The sequence below is a fragment of the Ranitomeya variabilis genome, chromosome 3 (assembly GCF_051348905.1).
Source record: "Ranitomeya variabilis isolate aRanVar5 chromosome 3, aRanVar5.hap1, whole genome shotgun sequence".
Classification (NCBI taxonomy): Eukaryota; Metazoa; Chordata; class Amphibia; order Anura; family Dendrobatidae; genus Ranitomeya; species Ranitomeya variabilis.
The window spans coordinates 315,744,828-315,758,553 of record NC_135234.1 but is presented as its reverse complement, the minus strand read 5'-3'; the positions used below and the strand labels follow the sequence as shown (position 1 = coordinate 315,758,553).

At 44.7% G+C, this 13,726-nt stretch overlaps 2 protein-coding genes across 2 annotated transcripts in view; one reads left to right on the top strand and one right to left on the bottom strand.

The window, feature by feature from the left end:
* Positions 1–13,726, bottom strand: part of WASF2 (WASP family member 2) — a 106,913-nt gene that overhangs the window by 75,306 nt on the left and 17,881 nt on the right. The gene's annotated exons all lie outside the window — the stretch shown is intronic.
* Positions 1,143–10,422, top strand: LOC143817682 (uncharacterized). Its single transcript, XM_077299174.1, has 4 exons — positions 1,143–1,192; positions 1,306–1,520; positions 1,922–2,422; positions 10,385–10,422. The coding sequence occupies exons 2-4, from the start codon at positions 1,325–1,327 to the stop codon at positions 10,420–10,422; spliced, it is 735 nt and encodes a 244-aa protein (XP_077155289.1). The 5' UTR covers positions 1,143–1,192; positions 1,306–1,324.

Sequence of the window (13,726 nt, the reverse complement as noted above, 5' to 3'; positions counted from 1 at the left end):
TATTTACCCTGATGTTCATATAGATGTAGTTCAATTTACATGTCAACTTTTCACATTTTCCTTGTGTTTTACCTGCTTGTATTAGGCCATGTGCACACGTTCAGGATTGTTAGCGTTTTTTTCGCGTTTTTTCGCTATAAAAACGTGATAAAAACGCGAAAAAAAACGCTTACATAAGCCTCCTATTATCTACAGGGTATTCCGCATTTTTGGTGCAAATGTTGCGATTTTTTCCGCGAAAAAATCGCATAGCGGAAAAAAAAGCAACATGTTCATTAAAAATGCGGAATTGCAGGGATTCCGCACACCTAGGGGTCCATTGATCTGCTTACTTCCCGCACGGGGCTGTGCACACCATGCGGGAAGTAAGCAGATTATATGCGGTTGGTACCCAGGGTGGAGGAGAGGAGACTCTCCTCCACGCACTGGGCACCATATAAGTGGTCAAAAAATAAGAAATAAAATAATAAACAGTCCTATACTCACCCTCGATGTCTTGCCGCCTCCTCGCACGCTGCCGTTCGGTTTCTGTACCTGGTGTGCGCTGAAGGACCTCGCCGAATGACGTCACTGTCCTGTGATTGGTCGTGAGCGGTCATGTGACCGCTCACGTGACCGTGACGTCACGGGAGGTCCTGTGCGCACAGACCAGCTATACGGAACGGACGCCGGTGAGATGTCTGGGTGAGTATAAGCATTTTTTTATTTTTTTTATTATTTTTAAACATTCTATCTTTTACTATAGATGCTGCATAGGCAGCATCTATAGTAAAAAGTTGGTCACACTTGTCAAACGCTATGTTTGACAAGTGTGACCAACCTGTCAGTCAGTTTTCCAAGCGATGCTACAGATCGCAGGGAAAACTTAGCATTCTGCAAGCTAATTACGCTTGCAGAATGCTAAAAAAACGGAAAAAAAACGCAAAAAAAAAATGCGGATTTCTTGCAGAAAATTTCCGGTTTTCTTCAGGAATTTTCTGCAAGAAATCCGCAACGTGTGCACATACCCTTACTGTGTAATGCTGAACAAAATAGCTTGTTTACCGTAGGCTCTTATCTTATGCTAATGAAGGGTGGTGTTTTTCTAAGGTCCTAGCAGGAGACAGTATTCTGGATAGTAACTTTACTTTCAGTTCAGCTGAAGAGACAAAGAGAACAGACGCAGACATACGAGCTCTGAAGACTCATACAGGTATGAATTGTTATGAAATAGTTTAGCTGTCTGTCAACTGATTCAGCCCACCTACTTTTGAAGGTGGCAGAACAGTTATTTCTTTTAGTTTTCATTTCATTTCTATTTTTCAGCAGGGAACTATATAGAATTATGGAATTTGTGAGGAATATGGAGAGAAGACGTTTGATAAAGCCTCAGGATATTCTGGCTACTTTGCAATCCATACCGGAGGATGAATCGGAATCCGAATTGCAGGAACATGTATTTGATTCTGACAGTGATGAAGATTTAATTCCTCAGAACATATCAAGTGAATCTGAAGACTCAGAAGGAACAAATCCAGAAGGTAAGTAGTTATGTGTATTTATTTGTTCTTCCACACACTGAGTTAGGGCCTGTGCACACTAGCAGAATTCTGGCTGAATAGCCATCTGGATATTCTTGCCGCAATACAGGCCGTACCTGCCCGCTCATGCCTGAAGCTCCGCTCCGAACCCCGGGCTGGAGCCGCTGTCAGGGACAGAGCAGCGCTTGCTTACGCGCGAGCACGGCTCTGTCCCAGACAGCGGCTCCAGCCCGGGGTTCGGAGCGGAGCTTCAGGTATGAAACTCCGCTCTGTACCTGAGCGGGCAGGTACGGGCCGGATTGTGGTGAGAATATCCGGTCGGATATTCCGCCGCTAATCCAGCCAGTGTGCACGGACCCTTACAAAACAAAAATTCTAAATATTCATCAACTTTTTTCCAGATATTCCAAGCACATCAACTGGGGATCGGGCTCATGCAGTTATGTTGCCTCGTGACCATCCTCCTGGTCGTGGACAGAAAAAATCAGCAAAACGTCCCAGAAATGAAAGAACAACAGATAACGATGGCGGCGAAGGTAATGCAACAACAAACACCAGAGAAGGCAAATCTGAAGGAATACTAGTTTCAGCGGATGGTATTCAATGGAAACCTGTTGAAATTGGACAACACTTGCCTGGTAGGCGTGACAGCCAAAATATTCTTCGAGAAGCACCTGGCCCTACAGGATACGCCAGAAGAAATATCATTATCGATAGTCCTTTGAGCGCATGGCGTTTATTTTTTGATTCATATATATTGACACATATAAAGAACTGTACGCTTGCAGAAGCATGCAGGAACAATAATTTACAGTTTACTCTATCTGATGAGGAGCTAGATGCATTCATTGCGATATTCTATGCTCGTGGAATATCTGGCACGAACCGTCACTCGATTAGCAGTATGTGGTGTAATGACTGGGGAATACCGTTTTGCAAAGCGACAATGTCTAGGGACCGCTTTGTTGAAATTATGAGGTTTCTCAGATTTGATGAGAAATCTACTCGATCGGAGAGATTGCAAACGGACAAGTTTGCTCTATTTTCTACTGTGTGGGACAGGTTTATTGCAAATTGTATTGCGTGTTACAAACCTGGCCCATACATAACGGTGGATGAGCAACTTTTCCCAAGCAAAACTAGGTGTCCATTCACGCAGTACATGCCTTCCAAACCAGATAAATATGGCCACAAATATTGACTAGCTGTTGATAAGGAGAGCAAATATCTGGCAAATGGCTTCCCTTATCTAGGCAAAGATGACACACGCCGTGCTGAGGACCGTTTAGCTGACCATGTGGTAATGAAGTTATTGGACCCGTTTTTGAAAAAAGGTCGCAATGTTACAACCGATAATTATTTTACTTCAGTAAAATTAGCTAAACAGCTAAAAAGCAAAGGAACAACCATCGTGGGAACACTGAATAAGATAAGGCGAGAAGTGCCTAAAGAAATAAAATCCATGAAAGAGGAATTGTACAACACTAAAGTGTTTAGAAATGAAGACAATTTTACACTTACAGTATATCAAGGAAAGCCCAACAAAAATGTTGTCATTTTGAGTTCCGTCCATCCAGATGTTGTTGTTGCGTCTGATTCCGCTAAAAAAACTCCAGAAACGGTAAAGTTTTACAATGAAACAAAATATGGAGTAGATGTAGTGGATCAGATGGCACGAAAATATACCACACGAACATCCACAAGGAGATGGCCTGTTCATGCATTTGAAAATGCCTTAGACTTTGCGGGTATAAATGCATGTATAATATTCAAGGAGATTACCCACCAAAAAATGTCACGCAAGGCATTTTTGCAAACGCTTGTGAGAGAGTTGAGTGGTCCTTATGTCACAGATAGGGAAAAGGGTTCCACGTCCCAAGTTTCTACATGTTCAGAAGTGATGGTTCAAACAAAATTTTGCCAGATCAAAGAAAAGTGCAAGAAAAATAGATCTGTCGGCAATTGTAAGACTTGTGGTAAGTCTTTGTGTGGGCAATGTGCTGCCATAAATCAAAGGCAATGCCTAAAATGCGAAACACCAAATGTTTAGAAGGTGAATTCTGCGCCATATTTTCATTTTTATGCTCCTCCACCTACATTTTCTCTGCTTTTTGTTCTTCAGCTGTTGTTTATATGTGTGCACTTGAATAAAAAAAAAGTTTGAAAAACATCTATTATAATTATTGTTATTTTCTGTAGAAAAATAAGAAAAGCAGAAAAAAAACAATCAAAAGCATTACTGTTGGATCTCACAATAATAATACATTACAAAAAATATAATTATTAATAAATAACCACAAATGAAACTCTAAAAATAAACGAAAACAAGCAAGGAGTCAAAATGACTCCTTTCAGTAGTTCTAGGCGGGGTCACGAGTCCAGTAGTCCTAGTGTTATATAATTATCGGGGAGCGGCTGAGAGCATAAAGCACATTGTATGTGTTTGGTTTTCCCCGTTCTTTTTGCCTAAGGAATATAGACAAAGAGGGGGAGTATAATCAGCCTAAGAAGGGTACAGACACACACTCACCCAGTGAGGTTGTTGTTACAATACCGGCTGATGAGGAGGAGACGGAAGCACAGATGGAACCGACTGGCCTGATTTTTTGCTGGCGTTCTTAGAAGAAGATCTGCGGCTGCTGCTTGTGTGGCTGCCAGGTGTAATAGCGGTGACTTCAGATGAAGCCATCGCCGGGTCCTGCGGAGATGCCATGATGGACGCCGGAGGATCAGTGCCGGCGTCCTTTTGTAATGGGGGCCGCCATCTTGCTTCCTGCCGCACCCGGAAGTGACCGCTACATCCGGGTCGCGGCTCTGCTGTATGCGCCTGCGCCTCCACCAGCTTCAGCGCAGGCGCCGTCCCTCCTGACTCACCCCGGAAGTTCACAATACTGCTTCCGGGGGACAATACACCGGACCCACGCTGCCTGCGCACCATACGAGATGGCGCCGCAGGATCACCTTACCCCAGCGAGTCGGTCCCTGCAGGTCCGCTGGGTGAATCTTCGTGAGCCAGGCGACTCCCCGGACCCGGCCTCACGGTACCTGCCAGCAGAGGGGGGAAACTGTCATAGGTGCCCCGACGCTGCTTCCAGCTTCTGGAGCCCTTGCCGTCCCATAAAGGTAAACTGCGCAAGCGGCATCCAGGCTGGGTATCCTCTTCTCTCCAAGCGTCTCCCGTAGGAACAGGAAACCAACTGTGGGAGCGAGGGGGACCGCCCCTTTTATCTCTCCATAGGGTTTCCTGTTCCTAGGGGCGGATCCCCTCTCTCAAGTGGGTGCTGTCGTGGCGAAGAGAAAAAAACGCATTGCGGTAAAAAACGCAGCATGTTCATTAATTTTGCGGATTTTTTGCGTTTTTGTCGCTATTTACTGCATTGGGAAGCTCCGGAAAAAAACACGCAAAAAACGCATGCGGATTTCTTGCAGAAAATGTCCGGTTTTGTTCAGGAAATTTCTGCAAGAAATCCTGACGTGTGCACATAGCCTAAGGGGATGTGTCCACGTTCAGGATTACATCCGGATTAGCTGCGGACTGGATGCTGCATATGGATGCTGCGTACAACCGCAGCGTTAAACCCACAGCGTCCAGATGTTACAGCATAGTGGACAGGATTTTATAAAATCTCGTCTCCACTATGCGTGCGAACACGCATCCGGCGGCCCTGCGTTAACGGACATGCGGTGTGTCTTTTTAGATCGCAGCATGTCTGTTTACCTTGCGGCGACGCTCCGTCTCCACAAGGTAAATCACAGGGCCCTATGCCTATGTATGGGGTGCGGAGATTCCGGGTGTGTGCAATGAACACATACAGAATCACCGCGCTAACAGAAGGGGGTGGCGCTTTGGGCGGAGCGGGTTTTCCGCTCCGTCCAAAGCGACGTCATTACGGACGGTGAACACATACCCTAATGCATTGAAAAAATGCAATTTAAGGTGAAGATACTGCTAGGTGTGAATGCTCCCTTTACTTAAGATTTCTTTTTGGGAGATTGCATAACTTTATATTTAGCCGAAACATTTTTTTACATTGGACGTTTATTGTGTAACATAAAATTGAGTAAACGTATGCGATCGTTTCTCACCGGAAAATCAGTGATAATGTTGTTGTTCAGTTATTAGGATTACTTTCAATGTAGTTTGTTGGTGTTATACCACTTGTGTAAACAGGCGTCCACTGGTCATGACCACTGGAGACAGGAAAAACAAAACAAACGATGTAGTTACCTGGCGAGACATGCCTGGTCCCCCACTTCTACCTGTATCCTCATCTCCAGCAATGAAGTGTTGTGTCAGCACGTCATCACTAGGGACCAGGGTGCATCAAGGACAGAGGGCCCCCATACAGAGACCAGGCAAGCACTGCCCCAGCTTTTTAGCACAAGGCGATAACTGCAGTACAATTCACAGCCATGCCATGGCTATTACACGTGTACTTACTCCAAAGCTATGCCATGGCTATTACACGTGTACTTACTCTAAAGCTGTGCCCTGGGTGTACTTACTCCAAAGCCGTGCCCTGGGTGTACTTACTCCAAAGTTGTGCCCCGATTGTACTTACTCCAAAGCTATGCCCTGGGTGTACTTACTCCAAAGCTATGCCCTGGCTATTACACGTGTACTTACTTCAAACCTATGTCCTGGCTATTACACGTGTACTTACTTCGAAGCTAAGCCCTGACTATTACACATGTACTTACTTCAAAGCTATGCGCTGGCTATTACACGTGTACCTACTCCAAAGCTGTGCCCTGGGTGTACTTACTCCAAAGTTATGACCAGGCTATTACACGTGTACTTACTTCAAAGCTGTGCCCTGGCTATTACATGTGTACTTACTCCAAAGCTATGCCCTGGCTATTACACATGTACTTACTTCAAAGCTATGGCCTGGGTGTACTTACTCCAAACCTGTGCCCTGGCTATTACACGTGTACTTACTCCAAAGCTATGCACGGGATGTACTTACTCCAAAGCTATGCCCTGGCTATTACACGTGTACTTACTCCAAATGCCTTGGTTGTACTAACACCAAAGCTGTGATCTGGGTGTACTTACTCCAAAGCTATGCCCTGAATATTACAACTGTACTTACTCTAAAGCTATGCCCTGGCTATTACACGTGTACTTACTCCAAAGCTATGCCCTGGGTGTACTTACTCCAAAGCCTGGGTGTACTTACTCCAAAGCCGTGCCCTGGGTGTACTTACTGCAAAGCTGTTCCCTGAGTGTACTTACTCCAAAGCTGTGCCCTGGGTGCACTTACTCCAAAGCTATGCCCTGGCTATTACACGTGTACTTATGCCAAAGCTGAGCCCTGGGTGTACTTACTCCAAAGCCGTGCCCTGGGTGTACTTACTGCAAAGCTGTTCCGAGTGTACTTACTCCAAAGCTGTGCCCTGGCTATTACACGTGTACTTACGCCAAAGCTGAGCCCTGGGTGTACTTACTCCAAAGCTGTTCCCTGAGTGTACTTACTCCAAAGCCGTGCCCTGGGTGTACTTACTCCAAAGCCGTGCCCTGGGTGTACTTACTGCAAAGCTGTTCCGAGTGTACTTACTCCAAAGCTGTGCCCTGGCTATTACACGTGTACTTACGCCAAAGCTGAGCCCTGGGTGTACTTACTCCAAAGCCTAGCTGTACTTACTCCAAACACGTGCCCTGGGTGTACTTACTCCAAAGCTGTTCCCTGAGTGTACTTACTCCAAAGCTGTGCCCTGGGTGTACTAACTCCAAAGCTATGACCTGGCTATTACACGTGTACTTTGTCACGATCCTATGGTAGTTTTTGGACTGACGTTCCAGCGGTTAATTATTTGTGGCCTCTTTCTGGTTCTGGGAAGGCTTTTTATAGCTTTGGTTAGCTGGAGTCCTTGTCAGTTATACTCCTGCCCTTGGCTGAGTTAAGTTGACCCTGGTGTTTTGAGTGTTTGTGCCTTGTGCCTGCTCTGCGTGAATATTTCCTGTTCCTGATCCGGTCTGTCCCACACTTTGCTATTGCCTGTACTTCGTTGTTCGGTTCTACTGTTTATTGACTCCGGCTTGACACCTAACTACGTTTTTGTCTCACCCCTTTTGTCCTGCGCTGTCCTCCTGTTACTGACCTTGGCTTGTCTGACTCCGCTTCCGGCCCTTATTTTCAACCTTGCGCCCCTCAGTACTCTCGGGTGCTTGCTTTTGTCTTTAGGACCTTCCCGCTCTGGTCATGTGACTCGCCAGTCCTTGTCTGTGTTTCTTCACACCTCCACTTCAGCCTGCTACTCTCTCCTTCCCTTCCCCTCTGGAGTGTGCGAACGGTAAGCACAGTCCTCTCCCTCGCTAGTGTGTATGCACTGCACACACTGTCAGTTTCCTCACATACTTACTCCAAAGCCGTTCCCTGGGTGTACTAACTCCAAAGCTATGCCCTGGCTATTACACGTGTACTTACTCCAAAGCTATGCCCTGGGTGTACTTACTCCAAAGCTATGACTCTGCACAGCATTTTTTGCTGCTTTTTGTGCAAATTTATGCTTTTTTGTGCTTTTTATGGTACTAAAAAAGAATACGGCTTTATACCATGAATGCTGCAGCCAATCAAGGCCACTAATGGGCTGCTTCACTCACACTTCCTTCAGATGAAACTCGATATACTTTTCCAGCACTAAGTGCGGCAGTCCACCAGCAGACACTGATCATCTGCAGCACTCGCGACATTACAAAGGACACGTGAGTGCTAGACTCAGCCTTAACATTACTGGAATGGCGCTGATCCACGATGTGTTAAGTTTTTCATTTTTTTATTTTACTTGGGGGACTGCAGCATTTAAGAATAGGTTGTCCACATTTCATAGTTGTTAAGGTTGAAGGTATTCATTTATTTATCTTCCTTACATACAGTGAGGAATATAAGTATTTGATACACTGATGATTTTGCACGTTTTTCAGCCTACAAAGAATGGAGAGGTCTGTAATTTTTATCATAAGTACACTTCAACTGCAAGAACCAGAATCTAAAAAAAAAAAAAAAAAAAAATCCATGAAAGCACAATTTTTACATAATTAATTTGCATTTTATTGCATGAAATAAGCATTGGATACAATAGATAAAATAGAATTTAGTATTTGGTACAGAAACCTTAGTTTGCAATTACAGAGGTCAGACGTTTCATAGAATGTTAAAGTTGGAAGGGACCTCCAGGGTCATCGTGTCCAAACCCTCTGCTCAATGCAGGATTCAGTAAACCATCTCAGACAGATGTCTGTCCAACTCTGGTTGAAGGCTTTCATTGAAGGAGAACTCCCCACCTATCGTGGCAGCACGTTCCACTCATTGATCACACTTGCTGTCAAAACGTTTTTTCTAATATCTAATCGGTATCTTCCCGTGTTTCCATGTGCAAATGAGAATAAGGATTATCCCCCTACACTGACATCCCTTCATATATTTGTAGACATTTAGTAAGTCTCCTCTTAGCCTTCTTTTTTCAAGCTAAACATTCCCAGATCCTTTAACCGTTCCGCATAGGACATACTTTGCAGTCTGCTCACCATCCTGTTAGCTCTTCTCTGAACTTGCTCCAGTTTTTTCAATGTCTTTTTTAAAATGTGGTGCCCATCATTCCAGATGCAGCATGAACAAGGAGAAGTACAGTGGGATTATTACTTCACCTGATCTAGACTATGCTTCTCTTAACCCCTTAGTAACAGAAACAAATTTTACAATTCTGACCAGAGTGCTTTATCTGGGAATCTCTTGAGCGCTTCAATGTATCCCACTGATTCTGAAAATCAGAGTCTGTTTTCTCGTGACATATTGTACTTCATGACAGAGGCAACATTTCTTCATTATGACTTGCGTTTATTTGTGAAAATAAAAATGGAAATTTGTCAAACCTTGAAAATGTTGCAATTTTCAAACTTTTACATTTTTATGCACTTAAATCAGAGAAATGTCATACAAAATTGTTAATGAATAACAATTCCGACATTACATCAGCACAATTTTGGAAACAATTTTTTTGTTAGGAAGTTAGACAGGTTAAAAGTTGACCAGTGATTTCAAAATTTTTCTAACAAAATTTACAAAACCATTTTTTTAGGGACCACCTCACATTTGAAGTGAGTTTTGGGGTCTGCATGACAGAAAGTACCCAAAAGTGACACCATTCTAAAAATTGCACCCCTCAAAGTCCTCAAAACCACATTCAAGAAGTTTATTAAAGGGAATGTGTCACCCCAAAAATCGTATAGGAGATAAGGCCACTGGCATCAGGGTCTTATCTACAGCATTCTGTAATGCATTCTGTAATGCTGTAGATAAGCCCCTGATGTAACCTGAAAGGTAAGAAAAACAGGTTAGATTATACTCACCCAGGAGCGGTCCCGGTGCGGTCCAATGGGCGTCACAGTCCGGGTTCTCCCATCTTCATACGATGACGTCCTCTTCTTGTCTTCCAGCCGTGGCTCCGGCGCAGGCGCACTTTGTCTGCCCTGTTGAGGGCAGAGCAAAGTACTGCAGAGCACAGGCACCGGGAAAGGTCAAAGAGGCCCAGCACCTGGAGGTCACTGGAGCGGAAGTCGCCAGCGCCTGAGCAGAAGATCCCTGAATGCAGTGCCCATAGAAGGGAAGATGAGGTATATATTTGTGAAGGAGCGCAGGGCGCAGGATTCCAGCCCCAGAACGGACGTACATGGGAGGAGGTAGTATTACAATGAGGAGAGGAAGCAGGGATTTCTTCCAGTCACCGCTCGCCCCAGAACCTGGAAGAAATCATTAGCATGAAGGCAGAATATAACATTTGTCCACAACAAGACCATTAATATGACGCAGACAGGGAGGACTATTGTAACATTTCAATAACCTGTTTGCCCTTATTAATAGGTCTTATATGTCCCGGGGGGGTGACAGATTCCATTTAAACCATAATCTGGTAGGGTATTTCCAAAAGTGAGCTCATTTCATGATTTACTAACAGAGTTATGTCACAAAATCATGGCAAAACTGCTGCCTTTTACCACGATTTGACAACATAGTATGAATATAACCTTAGAATAGGACTTATATACAGGGCTCAGCATTCAGAGAAGTGCTAGATCTGCAGCATATAAACCTTACTGTATATACTCGAGTATAAGCCGACCCGAGTATAAGCCGACCCCCCTAATTTTGCCACAAAAAACTGTGAAAAGCCGGATTACTCACCGGTAATGCTCTTTTAGTGAGTCCACGACAGCACCCCACTGGAGAGAGGGATCCGCCCCGCAGGAACAGGAAACCTATTGAGAAATAAAAGGGGGCGGTCCGCCTCTCCTCCTCAGTTAGTACTCAGAGTACCCGGAGGACCGCCAGTGTTAGGCAAATATCATTTATTTTATTCTTTAAACTTATTTGCTTATGATTAAAAGGATTTTACTCAAATATGTATTATATTAATCTAGGGAGGGATGTAAGAGGGTGCTGTCGTGGACTCACTAAAAGAGCATTACCGGTGAGTAATCCGGCTTTTTACTCTTCGCCACGACAGCACCCCACTGGAGATCTTTCAGAGACCATCACCTAGGGAGGGGACCACCGTGCTGAGGACAGTCCTGCCAAAGTCTAGGTCAGAAGTTGACGATAGGTCTAGCCTATAGTGGTTATAGAATGTAGAAGGATTTGACCAAGTTGCCGCCTTACATATAGTTTCAATCGGGACGTCTCCCCTCTCTGTCCAGGAGGATGCCATCGCTCTGGTAGAGTGTGCCGTCATGCCTTCCGGAGGGTTTTCTTTCCTCGCGGAATAAGCCAGTCTGATAGACTCTCTGATCCACCGGGATAAGGTGCTTTTTGTTACTCCATGACCCTTCTTGTGACCCTGGAAGGAAATAAACAGAGCCCTACTCTGTCGCCAGCTGCTGGTCTTTTCAATGTATTTTAACACTACTCTTAACGTCTAGAGTGTGATATTTCTGTTCTTCAGGAGTAGATGGATTACTGAAGAAAGTGGGCAAGATTATTTCTTGTGACCTATGGAATTTTTTTGCTACTTTGGGAAGGTAGGAAGGGTCTGGTTTAAGAATTAACTTATCCTGAAAGGTTAACAAAAAAGGTGGATCTATAGAGAGTGCTTGGATGTCACTGATTCTCCTAGCTGAAGTCAGTGCTACCAAGAGGGCCATTTTTAGTGATAGACATTTAATAGGTATTGAGTCTATTGGCTCGAATGGAGAGTCTGTTAGGGCTTGTAAAACCAAATTTAAATCCCAGGGTGGAATTCTAGGTATATTAACTGGATTTATTCTTTCGCAGGCCGTAATAAATCTGGATACCCATCTATCCCCCGCGATGTTATGGCCATAGAGGGCTCCTAGTGCTGAAACATGAACCTTTAAGGTGTTTACAGTTAGACCTAGTTCTCTCCCTTTTTGAAGAAATTCCAGGATAGAATGTATCGGAATCTCTGATGTGTTGGTAGATGTATGGAATTGAAATTTTTTTTTCCATATTCTCGTATAGATTTTTGTGGTGGAGGGTTTTCTACTATGGAGAAGCGTATCAATTAAACCCCCCGAGAATCCTCTCGATCTTAGCATCTGCCTCTCAAGTTCCAGGCCGTCAGGTGGAGATTGTCCACCTGAGGGTGGAAAAACGGACCCTGGAAGAGAAGGTTGGGCGTTGAGGGGAGGACCCAAGGATCTGAGACCGACATGGTCTGTAGCCATGAGAACCATGGTCTCTTGGGCCAGAATGGAGCTATCAGTACAATTCTCGCCCTTTCTTCTCTGATTTTGCATATAACTTGAGGTAGCAATATGATCGGAGGAAACGCGTATGCCAGACTGAACTGCCAAGGGGCTTGGAGAGCGTCCAGAATGTCCGGACGATCCGCTGGAGATAGGGAAGCAAATCTCCGGACTTTTCTGTTTTTTCTTGTGGCGAAGAGATCTATCTGAGGACGGCCCCAAAGAGATATTATGTCCAGAAATATTTGCTGGTTTAGGCACCACTCTCCGTGTCTCAGGGTGTGTCGGCTTAAAAAGTCCGCCTGCTGATTGTTTGCTCCTCTTATGTGCAGCGCAGTAAGGGATGTTAGGTGACTTTCTGCTAGATTTAAGATTTCTGTAGCAGAAGACATCAGAGTCTCTGATCGCGTACCTCCTTGCCGGTTTAGATACGCCACCGTGGTGGTGTTGTCGGACAGGACTCTGACGTCTTTCCCCCGAAGCTGTGGGAGGAAATGGTATAAGGCGTATTTTACAGCATTCAGTTCTTTAAAGTTAGAGGAGCTGCAGCTTTCCTCCATACTCCATGACCCCTGGCAATAATCAATCCCCATATGAGCGCCCCATCCATGAGGACTGGCGTCAGTGGTTATGGTATGAGATGGCGTTATTACCCATGGAACCCCACTCATCAAATGGTTTGAGTCTAGCCACCACTCTAAGGAAGTTAAAACCTCCTGAGATAAGGTTATTTTTGCATTTAGGTGCCCAAATAACCGTCTATCCTCTTGTAAAATTTGATGTTGTAGTGTTCGAGTATGGTGTTGAGCCCATCTCACTGCTGGTATACAAGAGATAAGAGACCCTAATAACGACATAGCTTGGCTTAGGGATATACGTGGATTATTTATTGCGGCTAGGACTTTGTGTCTGATCAGTAGAATCTTTACCTGCGGCAGAAGATACTTTTGAGATATGGAGTCTAACTGGAACCCCAGGAACGCCTGACGGGAAAGCGGACTGAGTCTGGATTTGTCGGTATTGATTATCCAGCCCAGGTCCTGTAGAGAGGAAATTGCGTGAGCTAAACGATCAGTACATTGAGTAACTGAATTTCCTATTACCAAAAAGTCATCCAGATAGGGCACAATCAAAGTCTCCTTCTGGCGTAGGTATGCCATCACCTCTAGCATTATCTTGGTGAAGATCCTCGGCGCTGTTGAGAGGCCGAAGGGTAAGGCCGCATACTGGAAGTGACGAACCTCGTTGTTGATTTTTACCGCCACTCTGAGGAATTTTTGGTATCTGTCATGAATGGGGAGATGATAGTAAGCATCCTTTAGATCAATGCCCCCCATCATACAGTTTGGGAAGAGGAGCTTTATGGTGGACCTAATGGATTCCATTTTAAATGTATAGTTTTCAATGAATGAATTGAGTTTAAGGTTTATGATTGTCCTGAAAGAACCGTCGGGCTTAGAAATTAGGAATAGGGGAGAGTAGAATCCCCTACCCTCCTGTC